The sequence below is a fragment of the Polypterus senegalus genome, chromosome 18, assembly GCF_016835505.1.
Source record: "Polypterus senegalus isolate Bchr_013 chromosome 18, ASM1683550v1, whole genome shotgun sequence".
Taxonomy (NCBI): Eukaryota; Metazoa; Chordata; class Cladistia; order Polypteriformes; family Polypteridae; genus Polypterus; species Polypterus senegalus.
This window is the reverse complement of record NC_053171.1, coordinates 42,323,439-42,345,936: the sequence shown is the minus strand read 5'-3', so window position 1 is coordinate 42,345,936 and position 22,498 is coordinate 42,323,439. Positions and strand designations below refer to the sequence as shown.

The window sequence follows — 22,498 nt, the reverse complement described above, 5'->3', positions numbered from 1 at the left end:
AGCCCTAATCTGTCACAATATATAGAGACTATAACAGCATTTGCAAACATTTTGGTGGAAATTACAACTTTTTAAACATGGCTTCCCCCATTTCAGGGCACCCTAATGTTTGGGACATAGCAATGGTAGGTATATTAAAGCAGTCATGCCTAGGACTTTGTGGAATATTCCTTATATGTAATGACAGCATGAAGTCTGCAATTCACGGACATGATCAGGTGTTGAATACCTTATCTGGTGATGTTTCATAAGCCTCTAATGAAGCCATCTTCAGCTCCTGCTTGTTTCAGAGACTTTTCCACTTAAGTTTTCTCTTCAGCATATAGAAGGCATGTTCAATTGGATTTTAATCAGGTGACTGGCTTGGCCATTCAAGAATGTTCCATCTTTTAGCTTTGAAAAACGTTTGTGTTGCCTTAGCAGTATGCTTGGGATTATTATCTTGTTTTAGGATGAAGCGCTGTACAATAAGTTTGGAGGCATTTACTGGAACTTGAGCAGATTAAATATTTCTAAATTCATTGTGCCACATCTGTCAGCAGTTACATCATCACTGAAGATAAGTGTCAATATCTGTGGCAGCCATGCATGTCCAAGCCATACCAACTCCAATACCATGTTTAACAGATGAGGTGGTATGCTTTGGATCTTAGGCAGTTCCTTTTCATCTCCACACTTTGCTCTTGCCATCATTCCGATACAGGTTCATCTTTGTCTTGCCTGTCCACAATATCTTTTCCAGAATTCTGCAGGCTCTTTAAAGTACTTTTCCACAAACTGTAACCTGGCCGTCCTGTTTTTGAGGCTAACAAGTGGTTTCCATCTCTTATTGTGGCCTCTGCATCTCATGAAGTCTTCTGCAGATAGTAGTCTCTGATACAGACACTTCTGTTACCTGAAGGGAGGGGCACTGTATATATATGTCAAAAGTTTTAGAACACCTCAGTTTTTATGGAAATGCATGCTGTTTAATGACTTAATGTCTTATGAAATCAAGGCATATAAAAAATAAACAATGGCAAATAAAAAAAAACAAAAAACAATAAGCCAAGGAATCATTAAGTGTACTCAATCAAGTCATCAAAGTAGCCACCCTTTTCTGCTGTAACAGCCAAACTGTGGTAAGCCTTTTGATTCTCTCCATCTCACAATAATGACAAGAGACTCCAAAGATATGAAGAATATCAAAATTGTTGTGCTTTATTGCAAATAAAATTTAAATAAATTAATAAACAAACAGAAAAGAAATTCTACAGCACCAGCAGGGGCAATAAGCCTGTGTTTACTTCCAGTTAACTTCCTATCTACTGTACAAAGTCCATAGCATTCTTAAACCTCGCAGGAGTTTCAGTTCCAGTCTTTCCGGGTGAGGTGTGGGTCTACAATGTTTCTGTACCACCACAGAGATCCCTTGACAGGTCCTGAGGCCTGAGTCCTGACCTCTTCTTAAAGGGTCAGGCCTCACACTGAGCTTCTGCATAGTGTACTCTCACGAGGTCCATCTCTGCTGCCACCTTCCAGTCCAAAGGAGTTGTATTTGCTCCTGCCAGTCTTCAAAGGCCTCCATTTATCAGTTAGAAAATAAGTCACCAATAATTTCTACAGGATTGCCTGCCATTTAACAACATGACAGAATGTACCTCTTGTTTCTCTGTGTTACTCATTCTAGATAACCTAGCAGGACACCATCTGCACTGAAGTATTTTATGATATCTGCCTGATGAGTATGTGTTGTGCTCTCTTTCAATGTCCAGTGTAACCCTGGGGACAGTTGCTCCTGTGGTAACTTCTAGAAATATATGAAACCTTGGCCACCATGGCATGAAATGAATAAATAGTCTGATCATTTTGTCCACAAAATGTCACAGTTCAGAAATGCAGTAGCACCTGTATTGCCGATTGCTCTTATAGCAGCATCAAATATGTAAAGCATTTCCTGAGAGTTTGATACGATGTTTGTAGCATTTTGAAGACAGACTTCAGGAATACCACTACTGCCTTTGTGTAGATGTTGAGGACCAAGATTTATTTTGGCATTCTAATACTGACACATGTGTTTGGTTTGTGTTTGAGGGTGGGAGCTTCTGTCTCTGCAGCTAAAAACACATGTCCAAAAATGTAAACAAACCGGGCAGTCAAATTAGTCTTTCTGATAAAATGGAGTGGCAGAAGAGATAAGATGGAGAAGAATGTGGTCAATGAATATAAATGCTTTGTGTTAATCTGCTCAGTGTAAACCTTCAAAAAGTGAGTGTCTGTTCATCTTTCAGGCAAAGTGAAAGCCTTGCTGTTAAATGCCTGCTGTCTTTTGGATCCCTAAGGCAATGACGATAAACTCTAAAGGGCAGCAACATTGTTGGGGGCTTGCGTGAGTGGCCACAAGTGACATACCTGTTTAACTTTACATATTGTGCATATCAGCCTGTTGTATGGGTCCCTGACTGATTAAAAAACACAAAATTATGAATGTTACAATTACTGTAGACTTGCCACCGATAATGAGAAATCTTCAATATCACAAGCATCTCACCATGATCCCGCAATTAAGAATGTGCACAAAGAAAACATATGAATGGAATTGAACTAATCCAGAATAATCTATAATTGTGCAATATGTTATAATACTACAGTGCTAGAGTCTACAAACCAATTCAAAAAGAAGCCCTTGGCTACAAAGAAAAACATAAAATTCATCCATTTCATTCATTTTTTAAAATCTATAATAAAAATGCACATGCCACAAGCTCAGTTCTTGCTACACATCGGTTACAAACGTATTCCTGAAGGATTTCAAGTCGCATATGAAAGAGCTTGCTTGCCATGTAAAGACTGTGCTTGCATCTCACAGGCTGCGCCAAACAGTATGGCAAGTGACCAAAAAGCTGATGCCTGCTAAGCTTTTAAAGCTTTTCAGAGCAACTATTGTCTACTCAAGATCACCCCACTTTCACACATTGAATTCCTAATAACTCAGCATAAAGACAGTAATTACTGAAAACTAAGATAGCGTAGATTATACATATGCTTGGTGCTACCTACCTGTATGCATCATGAACACATTGTGTTTGGCAGTTAAACATCTGAAGATAATGGGAACAGCTAAGCTATACACAATAAATGGTAACCTCAATATCTCTCTCCTCTTTAAATAATGAGTAACCTATTTGTTTACTTTAGCTAAGATAATTTATTTTTACATCGAAGGAATTTGTTAAACGCCAAACAAAATTTCAAATTAGGAGCTTGGGAAGAAAAAAAAATCATATTCTTAAAAAGAATGTGAATAATTATTATTTTGATTGTACATGACTTGATCAGTTTGTGCTGTGGGTGAAGCAAGGAGATGACTACAGTAGTTTTAATAGACGTTAAAAAAAAAACTTGTTCAGTAGTTCTCATTTCAGTGTTCTGAAAATTCACAAAAGCATAAGCTCTGGAACGGTTAAATTTGTTAAAGAAGTCAATGAAAATTAGCTACTTTATGTTAGTCTGAAAAATGTGTTTTTCTCTTTTAGCAGATTTAACTGTAAAAAGTTCAGTATTAGGATAGTAGTAAATATTGCTACCTGAAATCTTCAGGTTGTTGGATTCAAATCCTACCCGGTCACTGTCAGTGATATGTTTGGTGTCCATGTGTCTGTATGAGTTTCTCATGGGTGCTCCCACATTCTAAAAATATGCATAGTGGATCAGTGAATGTTGTTAATTTACGCAAAGGTAGGGATGTGCACGTCGACCAAACTAGGACGGACTTATGCTTTGTGCCCAATACTGCCAGAAATTCCAGAAATGCTAATCATTTAATGGAGAGTGTGGGCAGAGTAAATGCATGAATGGACAGGAGCTGCAGCAAGCAAATATTTAAGCGTTGATGTCTGAGACGGTGAGTTGCCTTCTATATATGAGCCAAATTTTGATTCCTCCTCTAGGAAAGCTAATGTTTCTGCCTATGCTCATGCTGGTTTACTTGGGAGACTCTACTTCAAACACAAGTAGAAACACTGACTGGTGGCTAAAAATCAATCGAAGGTCTTTGTGTGCTGCAGAAGTTCCTGTCTTGCTTCTGTTGCCACAAGGCCAGGGGTTTCCAAACATTTTTAAGCCAAAGCCCTTTAAGATCTTGTACCACCTGGACAGAGCCCCCCACTAATATAGTATACCTATTAATCAAAGCAAATGTTTAACTACAGCAGACAATTGACATGTGAATGATCAAATGTAGGATAAGTCTAGGCTACGTGTTCTCTATCTTTTTTCTTGGTCTACCCCGGGGTGCCCAACTCCAGTCCTGGAGGGCCGCAGTAGGTGCAGGTTTTCATTCTAACCCTTTTCTTAATTAGTGATCTGTTTTTGCTGCTAATTAACTTCTTTTGAATTCATTTTAATTGACTTGGTTTTCAAGAAATGTTTCCCTGAATTTCTTCATCGTTCCTCTGAATTGCTTCATTTCTTTCCTTAAATGGCACCCAAACAGAAGTGAAATGTGAAGTGAGTGAGCCAACAGAAGACCAACTAAGTCAGGACCTCAAACTCCAACCAGTTTCACTCTAACCAGTTGCTTAATGAGGCACTGAGTCTTGTCGTTAATTAAATCTTTAATTCCATGGCTTGTTGCTGCTCTCATTGTGCAATAGCAGACATTTTCCGAAATTGTCTTTTTTTTTCTTTTCTAAGAGACCTTCACCTTTCTTTATTTTCAGATATTGTATGATGGTCACAGTTTGCTGGTCCAGTTTTGGCTCATTTTGTATCGCATTATTGTTTGGCTGCTAATTAAGGAAAAAGAAACAATTGAGGGGTCTGAGTCTTCAAGAGCAAGTCAAATAAATTGAATTAAAAATAAGTTAATTAGCAACAAAAACAGGTCATTAATTAAGAAAAGGGTTAGAATGAAAACCTGCAGCCACAGTGGCCCTCCGGGACTTGACTTGGGCACCCCTGGTCTACCCCCTCCAGGAATTGAAATGTTTTAAAGTTCCATCATTGTTTTGAATTTGTATTTGGCACAACTAAAGGAGATATTTCTTTCACCCACCCCGGCCTACATGTCCATACTTTTAATATACAGAAAATATACAGTTACAGTACATATGAATTCAGAATGAAAGAAATAGGAAAATAATCCACAAGTTACATATGACTTAAAGTAAAAAAAGAGGAAAATATTTAACTCTCTGTGAAGGCTAAGCCTGTTTCATGGCTGCGTAGTTCTGTTTCTATGTTCAGCCTGTGACTACATTTATTTTTTAAGGAATGACAAATGTAACCAAACATACTATAATTAAATGTTAGATATTTTTATTGCATGATTAATAATGGATAACATTTTAATTGTTTTCTTAATATGTATTCATCTGCATTAGTCTGACAATTTCTAAACTGTCCTAAAAATGATGGTAAAATAAAAAAAAGTCTATGAATACTAAAATATGACAGTATTTATGTAGTGGATCTGTGAGAGAGACACTACAATGAGGAGGAGAGAAAGACGGCACTGGCCTATTATTAAGACGCTCGCTTTCGCAAAAATCAGTCTAGGTGTCTGGTTTCTGGCAAGAGACAATCCTGGAATGGATCAGCTCAAAGAGATGGTGAGCAAAGGGGAGTTGTGACCTCTGGAATAGCACAATAGCTTACTCCAGGTCAAGCTTCGGGTTCAAAAACAGATGACGTTTTCTGGGGACCATTGGATTTTACAGAGCGCCAACCAGAAGGGCGGGGCCAGCTGTGGTTGGATCAGTGCCCCCACTCGGTGGCTTCTCTGAGCTGCAGGTGGTAAGGGGGAAACAGTTTGAATGCGTGCCCCCTTCTTGTCTCACTGTGGTACTGCTTACTTCAACAGAACCAGCAAGGTGATTCCCCAGGCACACCTATGTGACACTGCATATATATTTTGTAAAGCAAAATTTGTAAATTAATTCAGTAGTGACACAGTTTTATCACAACTTGTTGTTTTTTATTAGCTTTGTGAAACAGTTTTATTTAATCTCTCTAGATTAAGATTCAGACAGTTAAAATTTCCAAGCTGTGTACAGTGCATAAACTATTAGTGGCCCCACCAGAGATTAAGTGAGATTATCCATCCATCCATCCATTATCCAACCCACTATATCCTAACTACAGGGTCACGGGGGTCTGCTGGAGCCAATGCCAGCCAACACAGGGCGCAAGGCAAGGAACAAATCCCTGGGCAGGGCGCCAGCCCACCGCAGTATGTGAGATTATTGTACATAAAGTCCTAGAACAATTTTCATATGCTAAATATTCCAAACACCTGTGACACCTCCTCTTTTGTAGGTGAAACATAAAAGATCAAAATTTTATTAATGATTGTTAGATATATTGCTTTAAATTTGAGATTTAAAAACTGAAGTAGCCACAAGATGCCTCTGGAAATCAAATGGGCTAGTCCAGCATTTCTCAACCTTTAAGTATTTGCGACCCGAGTGTACATAACAGTTTTAATCGCGCCCCCCTAACATTTTTTTGAAATGTAGATGTATATTTTATTATACCTACTTAACTTTTATCGATATTTATCAAACTCTATATTTATTGTTCTAGTATCAGAAAGTAGTTTAAGTTAATTTGTTTTGGTTTCAACAGATTTTTTTTCATATTTTTGATTCTTGTTTTATTTTTTTCACATCTTGGCGGCCCCCTTTTTGTTACTTCACGCCCCCCCTAGGGGGGCCTGCCCCACAGGTTGAGAACCACTGGGCTAGTCACTGCACTGCTGTGCTTCTGTCAAAATATAACCATTTCATCTTATAATTTTATTGTATTATGTCATATCCAAAAGAGTGATATTTACAATGATTAACATTTGTAGTTCAAGATTAAATGAAATACTGAATAAAACTGTACTTTTATTCCTATGGGTGTCATTTAAAATAACATTGTGTGTGTAGCTGTCATTTGATGTAGGTTGCTTTAGTTTTTACAAAACTTTCAGGACGACCTCAGCACTACCAATTTAACTAAAAAAAAAAAATAAGTTTTTCAACAGGTGTGTACTATATGGAAGTAGAATATTTAATTTTCTGGCTGCTGCCAAGTCAAACTGATTACAATTTATCTTAATCTATACTAATAAAAGGCAAAGCCCTCACTCACTCACTCACTCTCTCACTCACTCACTCATCACTAATTCTCCAACTTCCCGTGTAGGTCGAAGGTTGAAATTTGGCAGGCTTATCCCTTACAGCTTACTTACAAAAGTTAAACAGGTTTTAATTTTGAAATTCTACACGCAACGGTCATAACGGTAGATAACGGTCGACAACATCCACCATGTTGAACCTTCTTATTTACGGCCCCATCTTCACAAAATTTGGTAGGCGGCTTCCCTGCGCTAACAGAAACCGATGTCGTACTTATTTCAGTGGTATGATGCCACTGTCGGCCGCCATATTGAACTTTTCAACAGTCTTTGTTACTTATGGGCCCATCTTCAAGACATTTGGTATGTGGGTTCCCAACGCTAACTGAATCCTACTTACGTACATATATACGTCCATAGCCTGCAGCTCGGTCAACGTGTGAGGCGTTGGGTCCCCATCCCAATGCCTCCCACGTTGTTGGCTGCCTGCCTATATAAGGCCGTCCGTCACTCCAGTCTCTACATTCCCTTCCTTGGTTCGCCACGGGATTCACGTCTCCCTGCTGATAACTACAGCCTTTTTATTTAATCCACGGCTTCTCCGCTGTTTTATTGTTCATTTATTATGATTATAGTTATTGTGTAGGTATTTTAGACTTACTTTACATTGTTCAGGTACCCATTTCCTTTATCGTTACAACCGCACCCCCATTAACATGTCTATCGAGGTGATCACCATCGATCAAAGAACTGTCACTTACCGAGTGGTTTCCATGCCCGGAGATGCCACCTACCTACACCTTTCGGCGACTGCCAATGCCTCTTAAACATCTTAGATTCACAGGTGAGCGATTTCAGTAGTGGACACTTTGATGTTTATGAATGTTTAAACTCTCAAAGCTGGATGTGAAGTTATCGATGAAACTGGTTGTATGCTTACAGCTTGACAGATGCGAATGTCTCTTCAACACAAGTCCTACAAATACTCATAACAGCAAACCAAGGGTATGATATTGAACAGTCTCATTTAGGGTACACATGAAAAAATTAAAAAAAAAAAAAAAAAAAAAGAGGAGGAAAACGTAATTAAGCACAATTTTCATTCTCTGTGTTACATATTGCACGGCCATATCATATACTCTTGATATCCGGAGGAACATTGTGTCTCATGTATTGAATGACTGGGACAGGTTCAAGGTGTGGACTGATGACGGTACAAGAGATAATTATACTACACAAGAGAACTAGAAGAGTGAAATGCTTAAGCCCTTCACCTATGGTTCTGCATGTGAGTTGATGGCTGCCGCTGAATTGTTCGGTTGTCGTGCTTTCAAGTGTACCGAAATGGCCAAATATTTTACACCTTTCGACGACTGCCAATGCCTCTTAAACATCTTAGATTCACAGGTGACGATTTCAGTAGTGGACACTTTGATGTTTATGAATGTTTAAACTCTCAAAAGCTGGATGTGAAGTTATCGATGAAACTGGTTGTATGCTTACAACGCTTGACAGATGCCGAATGTCTCTTCAACACAAGTCGTAATTGAAACAAACCATGAAACTCAAACCGATTATGACAGCAGCAATCCAAGCTGTGAGATTTGAAACAAAATTACTGTTCACAAGGCCAGCTGTACGTTACATGCTCAAGAGTAAGCTCAGTGCACAGCTTGGTCATATTACAACCGGAGGGCCGAACTCACAATGTGGTATACAAAGAGATCCTTAACAAATAATTATTGGTATATTTTCCCTCAGTTTAAAAAGGTTTAATTTTCTTTTTAATAAAAATTTGAAGTCAGTACTTTGCCGCTGCGAGGCGCGGGTATTTTGCTAGTTTATACATATAACTTACAGGATAAACATAAACAAAATGTAAATTTTAACATCATACTAAGTAATCATTAAGAGTGATCATTAAGAGGTTGTCTAATATCATTAAATACAAATACTAAAAAGAGCTCATTCTAAATTGTCAAAAGAAAATCCTGATTACTTTTAGACTATGAAGAGCTCAGTCATTAAAACACTCTATTCATATTTTGTTTCATTCCTTTAAAACCATTGTTTATTTCTTCAGGCATGTTAATCAAACCATTGAATTGTAAAGCACGGGTAAATATGCTGTATTTGTATGAGATTAAGCACGTACACCTCCTGAAAGTGTGTAATATATTATTAACAGTTAGTCTGACTATATGGAGACTTGGCCCTTGTTTCAAAACTTTCAACACACTAAGCTTACTTAACATAACTAATCACAATAAAAGGCATGTATTTATAATTAATAAATCAATCATCAGAAATCAAAAGAGATGCAATTTCCTGAGGAAGGCAAAGTTAATGCACCTCATGCTTAGTCTTCTCCTAAACTGACTACAGATTACATCAGATGTACCAGCAAATGATTGGCAAAATCATTTAATAATTTGAAGAGCGTACATTTACATACAAATGAGAAGCATGCTCAGATGAGTGATAAAATATCGGGTCAAGATCAATAATCAACAGAGTTTATAGAAGGACTCAGAAATAACTCAAAGTCAGGCATACAAGAGAGGATAAAAAGCATTTCGAGTCAAACATTCCGATATATGATGGATTATCTACAAATGAGAAGAATTCACGATCCCTGGCTGTCATGACAATGCAGGCTGCCCCATCCCACTTACACGTTCAATGTACATAAGATACTCCTAGAAATCTTCAACACTAATTTAAAGGCACCTCTCAACTGAGAAAAAAAGATTACACAATTATAAGCTAAATGGGAGGTCAGGAGGAAGAAACCACTGCTCTCAAAAAAGATCTGAAATTCATGACTGAGGATTGTTAGAGATTCCTTGGCAAACAACAAGAATTCTGGAACAATGTGCCTGGACCAAATGAGTCAGAATTGCAGTCTTTTGCCACGATGCAAGATATTTCATTTGGCACACTAAAAACCACCTCTGAACAAAAGAACGTCATTTCAACTGTGGGGTGTGGTGGTGGTGGTGAGAGTAGTAACATTGGAGGCCAGTTTGGTGTTTTGGGGCCTGGGTGGATTACTGTCAATGACTCAGCTGGGAATTTTAAAAGGTACCAGATACAGTTATGCTTGAGCATAATGTGATGTAGTTATCAAGGAACTGAAGACGGTCCAAAAACATACGTAACTGTCAATGGGATGATAATTCAAAACACTGTAGGAAAAGCAAAAGAGAACAGACAGTTTGAAATAGCATAGTTCAACCTTAGATCTACTGGAAATCCTGTTGAAATTCTGTGGGGAGTTTGAAGCCTGAATTCATAAGAAAGTCATCAAACATCACACAACTTGAAATGGTTCTGTGTGGAAGAGTGGGCAATGATTCCCCCCAGCTGATGAAAGAAACTGATAGCTAGAATAGAATATAAAGACAATTGAAGTGTGGGGTGGATTTAAAATGTTTGTTCAGTCCCATAAAATGGCATTTCTGTTTTTATTTATTTATTTATTAGTGTTAATTAGCTACGTGCAGTCAGTCTTTTGATGTTACAGTTAGGTCCATAAATATTAGGACAGAGACCACTTTTTTCTAATTTTGGTTCTGTACATTACCACAATGAATTTTAAATGAACCAACTCAGATGCAGTTGAAGTGCAGACTTTCAGTTTTAATTCAGTGGGGTGAACAAAAGATTGCATAAAAATGTGAGGCAACTAAAGCATTTTTTAACACAATTCCTTTATTTCAGGGGCTCAAAAGTAATTGGACAAATTAAATAACTGGAAATAAAATGTTCATTTCTAATACATGGTTGAAAACCCTTTGCTGCTAATGACAGCCTGAAGTCTTGAACTCATGGACATCACCAGATGCTGGGTTTCCTCCTTTTTAATGCTCTGTCAGGCCTTTACTGCAGCGGCTTTCAGTTGCTGTTTGCTTGTGGGCCTTTCTGTCCGAAGTTTAGTCTTCAACAAGTGAAATGCATGCTCAATTGGGTTAAGATCAGGTGACTGACTTGGCCATTCAAGAATTTTCCACTTCTTTGCTTTAATAAACTCCTGGGTTGCTTTGGCTGTATGTTTTGGGTCATTGTCCATCTGTATCATGAAATGCCACCCAATCAATTTGACTGCATTTAGCTGGATTTGAGCAGACAGTATGTCTCTGAACACCTCAGAATTCATTCAGCTGATTCTGTCCTGTGTCACATCATCAATAAACACTAGTGTCCCAGTGCCACTGGCAGCCATGCACGCCCAAGCCATCACACTGTCTCCACCGTGTTTTACAGATGATGTGGTATGCTTTGGATAATGAGCTGGTCCACGCCTTCTCCATACTTTTTTCTTGCCATCATTCTGGTAGAGGTTGATCTTGGTTTCATCTGTCCAAAGAATGTTTTTCCAGGACTGTGCTGGCTTTTTTAGATGTTCTTTAGCAAAGTCCAATCTAGCCTTTCTATTCTTGAGGCTTATGAGTGGCTTGCACCTTGCAGTGCACCCTCTGTATTTACTTTCATGCAGTCTTCTCTTTATGGTAGACTTGGATATCGATACGCCTACCCCTGGAGAGTGTTGTTCACTTGGTTGGCTGTTGTGAAGGGGTTTCTCTTCACCATGGAAATGATTCTGCGATCATCCACCACTGTTGTCTTCTGTGGACGTCCAGGTCTTTTTGCATTGCTGAGTTCACCAGTGCTTGCTTTCTTTCTGAGGATGTACCAAACTGTAGATTTTGCCACTCGTAATATTGTAGCAATTTCTTGGATGGGTTTTTTTCTGTTTTTGCAGCTTAAGGATGGCTTCTTTCACCTGCATGGAGAGCTCCTTTGACCGCATGTTGTCTGTTCACAGCAAAATCTTCCACATTCAAGCACCACACCTCAAATCAACTCCAGGCCTTTTATCTGCGTAATTGATAAGACATAACAACGGACTTGAACACACCTGCCCATGAAATAGCCTTTGAGTCAATTGTCCAATTCATTTTGAGCCCCTGAAATGAAGGGATTGTGTTAAAAATGCTTTAGTTGCCTCACATTTTTATGCAATCGTTTTGTTCAACCCACTGAATTTAAGCTGAAAGTCTGCACTTCAACTGCATCTGAGTTGTTTCATTTAAAATTCATTGTGGTAATGCACAGAACCAAAATTAGAAAAAAGTGGTCTCTGTCCAAATATTTATGGACCTAACTGTATGTGTCAAATTCTCTCTCTTTCTCTCTTAACTGCCATCATGTCAATGTTAACGTATGGTGAGTCTATTCATAGTTGAATGTTTTGGACTGGGTCATGTCAATCTATAAATTCTAAATTGCTTTGAAATGATCGTCTGACCTCCATGTGTTCACATATGTTAAAGATACAACATCATCATCATAGCACTACCCATGTGTTTGTTTATCATGCCAATTTAAGATTACATTTCAAAGCTATGATACATACATTATTTAGCTCAAGGTTGTGCAAAATTGTTTCCAAAGATTTTACTGCAAGTCACCAAATAAACTAAATTAATGGTACATTGTCCACATAGGCAGTGTATAGAGTACTTGATGTGGAATAACACTCTAAACCTCAGAGATGCTGGTTTAATCTCCTGTTCTGGCTCACTGTGGAACCCTTTAGTCGGTCACTTAACCTGCCTGCGCACCAACTGTAATAAAATAAGTGTAAACAGTTGTACAATGTACAGCATCTGTCCTTGAAAAGTGTCTTTGGAAGGTGTTTGCTATAGAAAGGAGGTCTGTTGTCTCTGTGCGTTCAGTACCTGAGCCATCATACGTATGAACCTTGCACAACAGGTACAGGTCTTTTTATTATCTGTATGTGGCACTGGGCGGAAATCAGATCTTATGATTTAATTAGAATTCTTGTGTGTCATTACATAAATAAAGAAAGCTATTGCGGTCTCGTGGCCTGGAACCCCTGCAGATTTTATTTTTTTCTCCAGCTGTCTGGAGTTTTTTTTTTTTCTGTCTTCCCTGACCATGGACCTTACTTTTTATGTTAATTAGTGTTCTCTTATTCTAATTTTTATTTAATTTGTCTTTTTTTTCTTTCTTTATCATGTAAAGCACTTTGAGCTGCATTCTTTGTATGAAAATGTGCTATATACATAAATGTTGTTGTTGTTGTTATACCAGTCTCCATTAGAGGCTCCACATATGCCTAACTACAAAGAGACTTAAATTGTTTTTGGACTTCAAAATGTTATTGGTGTATGACATTCTGTAACTTGGTACTTATGACATGTTCTATTACTTTTGCTCTTTCATTCCAGTTCTATTCATAGCTATCAAGCAATATTTTCGAGACCGTTTCTCTCCTGGACCAGAGGGCAGCCCCCCTTGGCTTCCAGCGGACCCACAGGTTATGAGTATGGAAGCTCAACTCTGCTGGGGCCTGTGGCCACCACCAGGGGGCACCTGGATGTGTTTGCAGGGCCCTATTTGGCAGCACTTCTGCCACACGGAAGTGCTGTCAGAAGATGCTCGTTGGGCACCTGGACACCTTCCAGGTACCCTATAAAAGGAGCCAGTCACCGCCACTCTATGGCCAGTCAGGAGGAGGTGGACAAAGTGAAGAAGAGAAAGGAGAGAGAGAGAGAGAAGGACAATGTATTGGTGCTTGGTGCTATACTGTACTGTCTCACTGTGGGGAACGAGCTGAAAACGTTTCCCACAGGTGAATAAAGGTGTGTTGTGTGTTGAACTTGGGCTCAGTGTCTCTTCTGTCTGGGGTTTGGGGAGCTGTACACTCCCTAGTGTCCACACCATATAATGCGCAATGGTAGATTGTCCATATCTGTATTTATTTCATATTGTTTGATAACTTTGGTTATTTCCATTTCACACTCGGCATATGACCCTTGCAGGTCATATTCATATTGATTCAGCAACAGACTAACAAACTTCCCTCTGGTAGAAAGCCTTAAATTTACAGAGGGGTGTGACATTTGATGTTTTTGGGCATCATTTCTCACTGCTAAAGCCCATTATATATATTAATTGTTTTGGTTTTTTTTTTTTTTTTTGGAAACAACATTAAAGTACCCAAACAAATCCTCATATAAAATGTTGAAATTCTTTTTACAAGTATAAAGGTTCCCCAAAGCATTTACATTACTAGTACTAATTAGTGCCCAGAGTGCCCTCCAAGGTGCCACACATCCTTGGCTGAAATCTGCTGGTACTTAAGAAATTCCACAAAGTCACACTACAAAAGTGACTGCATAAAATAAAATCTCACATAATATCTTGGTCATAGTTTTGCCACAAAGCAAAATAACCAGTGTTACATTACCATTTAAATTGCATACATGAAAACAATGTTACCATATATACACTTTAAGGCTTACTTTTTAACACTTGGGAGTTAATAAATATATAATTGATGATTTTCCAGTGCAAATGTACTATAGTGTAGGAGACTCCAAAATCCCAAGTCCAAAATGAATACTTTTGGCTAACGTGATATTTCTGCCTTATGATAAGGTGAAGATTCTCTGTAACCAGCCGAAACCAGCTGAGAACAGTCCTGGATTCTCAGTGTTTTAACTGAGTGTTAGATAATAATAGTGCATCAACAGCTGAGAACGCCAATTAGCTTTTTTCTTTTTTTATGGGGTTCCCAAGTTTTTCAAACCACGTTAGAATCACCTCAGATGCAAACCTTTGTTTGAAAAATAAATATAAAATAACAATATAAATCAGGAGAAGAGTTTAACTGGAAGGAAAGGTATGTAGGAGAATGTCAAATATATGAGCCGGGAACCCACCTCATCTCGCTATTCCGAAAACCAGTCGGTCCCACAAATCTTCTTTTGTTTATTAGGTCATTACTTTGAGTTCTTCCTTTAATGATCCCTCCCTTGTTTTCCTATTTCTAAACTTATTTTTAGATATATTTCATAGTGAACCGGTAAACAGATATGGCCCCACTCAGTCTGTTAAGATATATCATATGTGTGTGTGTGTGTGTGTGTGTGTATATGTATGTTGCTCAACGTTTCTAAAATAAAAAGAGTGAATCACTTGGGAAGGTAGCCCTGAGGTATACTATTAAGAGTGCAGGAAGCAGAAGCAAGGAGCGGCTCGTCTCGGCCAGTCCCGTAATAAGGGCGGAGTTTCGTGGACCAGGCAGTGGAATTAGCAGAGATGTTCTCAAGAGTGTCTGCGAATTTCAACTGGCAAAGCAACCGGTGAAACCTTCGGAGTTCTCCAAGTAGCCAGATCTAGCAAGCACGGACACTGCGTATACTTTTTTACTTACAGTCATTCTTATTATATCTATTGCTTTGTCGCAGCTTAATCATGTCATATTTTGGAGGATAAATTAAATTGATTGATGAGTCATTACTGCTTTGTGGGTATTGATTTGCATAGCATATTTTACGCAAATTATGCTGTTAATTTCTACTAGTCTTTGAATTTCAAGAAACGCTTAACTTTGTTTTGCTACTATTTGACGCAAAACGAAAACATCCGGCTTTTCCTGAGGAAAATACGGTTTAAAGGCAAGAAGAAATACTGGTGTGCTAAGCCGGTGTCCCGCTCGGAGTTGGATTGTCGTTTGTCCGTCCCTCCTGCTTCTTTTCTTCTTGCGTCAGTTTGTAAGTCAGCTCCCTGCTGGACGTGACAATGCGCTCGTTGCTTTCACACAACTTTACAGAGGAGGGATACTGGAAAATCTGAGTGAATTGCCAAGCAATCTTTACTGGGATTTGCACTCCGACTACAAACCACGGTGCTTGAGGGACTGCTTCTGGCTGGATCTGTCTGTCAATCTATGTCACTTGCAAGCGATTCGGACTGATTCCTGAAATTAAAAACGGATGACACACTCGCGATGAGATTTTTTATCTGTCTCGTCAAGTTGATAACTGCTCTACTACCGCTGTCACCTGCTCAGGTAAGAAGCAGCTATTTCCCCCTAATATTTCAGTCTTTTGATTGATGGGACAAAACCTGAATTAGTGTATGATGAAAAGCTGGAATAAAAGTGCGTCCTGAACTCCGTGGCATACGAAAGCACTTGTGAGACTGCGCGTCGCTTTACCACCGGCTCCTGCTCCAGTCCGCAGGAGCCAAACTAGTCTCGTGATGGTGAACGCGCATGCGCGTTCGTGTCACACAGTCCTTAGTGGCACAGAGAGAAGAGCTTGTTTCACCCTGTTGAAATTCTCGTGATGGTGCTAGATTGTTAAAAATGAGTAAACCTCAGAAGACGGTGGATTGCTTTGTTTGGTTTTTTTCATATTATTAAAGTGAAAAATCCCGTGCGTGGCGTAAGCGTCACATCCAGAAGTATTTTCTTACAGTTGATATGTTTTGATTTTAACTTGATCCAGGTACTATTATAACAAAACTATGTATAATTTATAACCTACGAGAAAACTCTGTTTACTAATGACAGAAAATATCGAAAATAATAGAATAAATAGCAAATCCGAAAACAGACAACTCGCACGTGCAAATGTGGAGTTAAAAGTAACTGTTGTATTGCATCGCTTGGATCGATGAATTTGTCGCCAGCCCTTCACACTGCTGCTAGTAATTTTGGTGCTGCGGTAAGTTAACAGGCTTCGCTAAACTAACCCCGTGAGAGTTAGTGTGGTCTGCGCCCGTCCAGGGTTGATTCATGCCTTGTCCCCGAAGCAAACGTGATAGGCAGCGGTACAGAAAATGGATTAGTTTGCCTCGATAAAGAATGAATGGATGAATAAATCGGAAACTGAAAGGGGGCAATTATAGTGGAACACAATGCATCAGTCCTGCCAGCCTTGAATGCGAATTGGCATTCACGTGCAGTGCTTTCAAAGGGAGCCTTTCACAGACTGAAAGTACTCCGTTTTGTTATTAAAAGGTTACGCGTTGGTGTTCGAATTTTTTTGTTATATTTTATGAATAACTGGTAAACTTTGTCTTTCTCTTCGCCATTGCCAGCAGACAGAAGATTACGTAAATAATTAAGTATGAATATGTCAATACTTAGTCAATGTAACATTCAAATACTTCACATTATTTGATCCTTACATTTCTGAGTACCTTCCGCTTTCTGTTAAAACAGTTTTTTATGTCTTCATATTATTTTATGGGTAGAACTGGCCAGGTCTGAATACGGAAAAGCACTGAATGCTGACAAGGTGAATGTACACTATGGTTAGTATCTTGGTTTTATACTGTATGCCCCACTACGCTGTAAATTCAATGGTAGCTAATCCGGAACAGTTAGGCTACTCACGGTATAGAAAACATCACCCCCAGCTTTGTGCTTAGCTGGACGCTTTGTTTGGCGTTATTTCTGTTATGGTCTTTCCTTTTGCTCTTGTACAGTTTGGGTTGGATGAGATAACCAGGCGTTTTTAATCTCTAAATCATAAAACAAACATCTAATTTCTAAAATATTTAATAAACCCTTTGTTTTGGGATAAGCAGACACCATTGTATTGTGTTAACGATCAAGTAATGATTAGTGCCCGAAGTTTACACTTGCCAAAAACGACATAACTTTTAGTAAATATGTGACCTGGCAAACATGTGATCACAACCGTAATGCACATTTGTGCTGATGTTTTAGAGAAAGGCCGATTTCACTCTGTCTGATTCTAATAGGAATTTGTAATCATGCCAAAAGTTAGGCCACAGGTCAATTTTATTAAAGCCTAAACATTGTTGCTAATTTAAGATTGGGTACAATAAAGACCTCCTGATATTATGATCTTTGAAGACTGACTTTGTCTCTTGCCAATACATGCTGTTACACATCAACCGTACCTAGTGGTTCTCTGCCAGACGTCTTGTTTTATTAAACTAGACTGGCTACCACTGAGAAACTACAACACATAAAGTTTAAACTCACATATGCAATGAAGTATTTTAGATTACATTGACTAAGAGATATTCATATGTTGCAAAATAACTGACTTTTAATGTCTGCAACAAAATTGTTATAGTTAATCGTCTTAAACATCTGTGTGACTTGAATAATATGATATTAGAATGCTACGAGATTATACGTTTAATTATCTGTACACTTAATCTAACAAAAAATACTACTAAAGTGCTTTAAGTCAGAGGAATTGCAGAAGGAAACAAATATATGAGTTGCGCACAGCTGGGAAAATAGCTACACAGATTAGGTTAAAAGAGAGGATCATCTTAAATGAAACCCAGAAAACACTGGTCCTCCAAGGACGGGAGATGTGTAAATTGAGATTGGTCAGCCAGGCGCTTGTAATATTTTGATGACCCAGATGTCCCGACCTCTAATTATGCAGGGACTCTTGGAGGTACAGATGAGGCTTAAAACCATGAACCTTAAACTAACTTCCACCTCACTAACTGGCTCGAAGTAAAAAACAAACTAGACCAAAGCAGCGGCTGAATGTATCACCTTCTCGAGATCTTGTGCCAATGTGTCAAAGTATGCCTCTCTGTAGTATAACTGTTGAGTATACCTCAGCTTTTACTGACCCTAACCCAATTTGGTTTATGTATATAAGGCAGGGAATTTTGCAAGACTGCATCTATATTTAACCCTGTGAAAAATCACTTTCCTCTATGTCAAGCGGATAATTCCTTGAGTTGTGTTGGCCAATTCTACGTGGTTTTGAAATACATAATGTATGACTTTTGATAAATTTCACACTTCTATTGAAAACTTTCTAATTTCTAAAAGAAATGCAACAGAGTGCAAAATCATAGTTTTAAATTGTGCAGCCAGTGGATTTCATTCAAAGAACTCTTCCTAACGTTTAAGTTGGGTGAGTCATCTTGTGGAATGCATGGAGTACTCTCTGTTGCAAATATAAGTTCCTCCGCATTTTTGAAGTCTTTTCTTCTGTATGGGCCTATAAAATAGATAGATAGACAGATAGATACTTTATTAATCCGAAAGGGAAATTCACAATATGAAACAGCTATTGTCTTTAATATTCACCTTTAGTAATTGAGTCTAGTAAGCATTCTTTGATGTTTATTTAACGTGACAGGAATTTGCATCATGTTGATTTTATGTTTCCTATTTTTACTGTAATAAATATAATCATTGATATTTAACAAATGTACAATAACAATTCACTTATATCCTAAAACAAACTCCTTATTACACATTCTTCCAATTACACAGCTTTTTCTGTGGGAAACCAGCTGGCAAACCATGTAGAATGCATGGCTCCTCAAGGACAAGATAGATAGATGTTAGCCTTTATCCTCCTGGCTCACCAAGTTCCATGCCAGGTAGGCGGTCTCTGGCGCCGAGAGGCTAGCTAGATCCCAAACATGTGCAGTGAAATGTGGGATTTTTGTTTTCTTTTTCTTCCATCCAAATGAAGATAGCTGCTTGGCACAGTTGCATACAAATGCTGCAGCCTGAGCATGTGATGGCCTTGTGTCCACAGATACTTTAGGGGTCATTGCTTCTCATGCAGAGTACTTTGGTTCAGAAGATATCATAAGTATTAAGCAAGGAGGAACAGTTAAAAACACGGACTTTTGCTTCATTTGGTGACTTGACATTTTTTCAGAATTAAACCATTGCAATGTAAAAAAAAAGGAATAAAAAATGACCTGTAATACTTGGAACAAGCAAAAGGTTCTCATTCAGGTTTCCTGATGATAAAAAAAGTGTGCTGATTAATTTATTTATATTGAAAATAGAACTGGTAAACAATGCATACCTGGCTCCTTTAGATATTTTTTAATAATGAATGACAGGGTCTGTAGTATTGACTTGCGCAGAGTCTTGTTAATATATAATCCCTCTTGCAATGTGCAGTTCACTTAAGTTTTTGATTTTTATCTAATAGCGCCACTTTATTTGACTGTGTTTCATTTAATCAAACTGATTGTAATTGTAATGTCAAATAGCAGAGTGTCCAAAAAACATTTCATTAGCTATGACTTGTGCATCTATTTTAGGGAGAAGGTGTTAATCCTATGGCAGCATTGTGTTAAAGTGTAAACGTGTCACATGTTCTTATCTCACTGGGCTTCTTTCTGTTTTGCTGCTGCAGTCAGTGTAATGCGAGGAGAGTGGCCTCCTCATTTTGCCAAGTGCTACCAATTATTAAAGTGAAACAACCATTATCAAATCGTTTTTTTTTTTTATCATTATCATGATTTAAATGTAAAGGTGAATTACCTCGTCTGCTTTGTGTAATGTCTGGACTTCTTGTCTTAAGCCTATTCTTCTGGTTTCAGTGTTAAAGTACAAGAAGAAAGTCACATAAAAAAAAAGAAGCTACACTGCTCAGGGTATGTTTGGATAGTAATAACATTACAGTCTTTAGTGATCACTTTGGTCAGCATTTACGGACATTACAAATTCCAGTTCAGTTTACTTTGGTGTCATTAGATAGATGCTGACCCCAGCCATTCTTTGTGAAATGCATTCAGAAATTCATGAAGGCAGCCAGGGGTTACCACATGTCAGATCTCAACAGCATTTGCTTTCACTGCTCTGAAGTCTTCCCTTATCAGATCAGAAAAGATCAGCAAGACCTGGCCTGGACAGTAGCTCAAAGGCTATATTTAATCTTATATATTGTAAATGTTATAGCACTGCACCTCTTTGGTTCACCGCTTAGCACAACATTATGTGACCTGCTTATTCAGATTCAGAGATGTGAAGTCCTGAAGCCTATCCTGATATAAGGTGTGGTCCACCAGGCTGGCACCGCCACGCGTGGGACACAAGTTCAATGCACACTAGGTTTGTTTTCTCTTTTTCTCTTGTGGGAAACGCCTTCCCCATTCCCCACACGTAAGAGACAGTCCAAGCACAGCACAAATAATTACTAACTATCCATCCATCCATTTTCCAACCCGCTGAATCCGAATACAGGGTCACGGGGGTCTGCTGGAGCCAATCCCAGCCAACACAGGGCACAAGGCAGGAACCAATCCTGGGCAGGGTGCCAACCCACCGCAGAATTACTAACTACTACTTCTTTTACTCTTTTCCTTCTCTCCTCCTTCAGTCCTCGGGTCAAGCTTCGTCGTTCCTCCTCCCGACTCTGGCTCCTTTTATAATGCACCCGGAAGTGCTCCAGGTGCTTGATTACTCGTTTCCAGCAGCACATCCAGGTGTGGCTGAAGAACTGCCCATACGGGCTCAACAGCTCCTGCTGCAGCACCCCCTGGTGGTGCCTGCGGATCCCAACAGGGCTGCACCAAACTCCAACTCCCATGCAGCCCTGCAGGAGTCTGAGGTACTGCTGCAACCCAGGGGGGTTGACATCCAGAATCCTGGGGGAGGTGAAGCTCTGGCCACGCTTACTCCCCTGGTCTTCTCAGCGTGGAGGCGTCCCAGTCGGGCAAGAGCCCTGGCCGCACGCTACAAAGGCTGGAAACAACTGCCCACTGCAGGTCCCATGCTTGCACATTTACACTGGCACTGGAGAAAACTCTAGAGATAGGACGAACTTGCAAACTCCATAGAAATCAGTGACTGGGTGTGAGATTTAAACCCAAATCACCAGATGTGTAAGGCAGCAGCGCCATATCACACATAATTGACTCAGTCCTGTGAATGTGATCATTCTCATTTCCAATCGTAGGTCATTGTATAGTTAGTACTGGTTAAGTGATTTGAAGTGTTTTAAAGTTTTATTGTCTGAATTTCACAAGTACAACGTAGTTTTTAATTGACAATGACCATGCTTTTAATGAATTAAAATGAAAAAAGCATAAAGAAAACAGTTAGCATGGAAACAAAGAAATGTGATGCATTTGGTGTTCATTACGACATATTACTTTGAACAGGAGTGTCACAGTGGCGCTAGCTGCAGAAAACTCTGAAAAACATTTGTAGACTCGTGAAATGGAAGAATGAAAGCTGTTAGCAGTTGGTACTTTTTTGGTATATTCTTAAAAATTGAGTGAAATGAAATATTAAAGAAAAAAAATGCAGAAACTAAGACAACTCCATTGTTCTAAAAGCTATAGCAGTAAAAGGCATTTGGAAAAGTAAACGCTGCAGTAAAAGTAATTTCTGAGGCGAAGACAGAGAGCTGGTGCATACCCACTATTTAAAAAATATTTTAGGTTAATTGATGATTCCAGTTTTGGTTTGTGAGAATGGTTGTGTGTAAGAGTTTCCCCTGCAATGGGCTACTGCCCTATCCAATATTGGTGCCGGCCTTGTGCTGAGTGCTGCCAGGATAAGTTCCAACAAACCAGGACTTGGAATAAACACATTTGAGAATGCTATTTAATTAACAACAAAGACTGACTTCAAATTAAATCTGGTTGGAGTGAAAGCCTGCAGTCCTCTAGAACTAGGCCTAGAATTGCAATAAAACACAAAAGTCGGTGCACAACAATGAGAAAAATGTTTGTTTGTATGGGCAACTTCCTCCATTGATCAATTAACTGGACCATTATTTTCAGAATATGAAACAGTCTATCGTCTCTCCT

General features: G+C 38.9%; 1 protein-coding gene across 1 annotated transcript in view; it reads left to right on the top strand.

The window, feature by feature from the left end:
- Positions 1-15,189: 15,189 nt before the first annotated feature.
- The window catches only part of pgfb (placental growth factor b), a gene marked incomplete at its 3' end in the record, with an annotated part of 78,553 nt that continues 71,244 nt past the window's right edge, over positions 15,190-22,498 (top strand). Inside the window, exon 1 of the mRNA XM_039741179.1 lies at positions 15,190-15,989. Coding sequence (XP_039597113.1) covers positions 15,927-15,989 — 63 coding nt within the window. The remainder of the gene's footprint in view (positions 15,990-22,498) is intronic.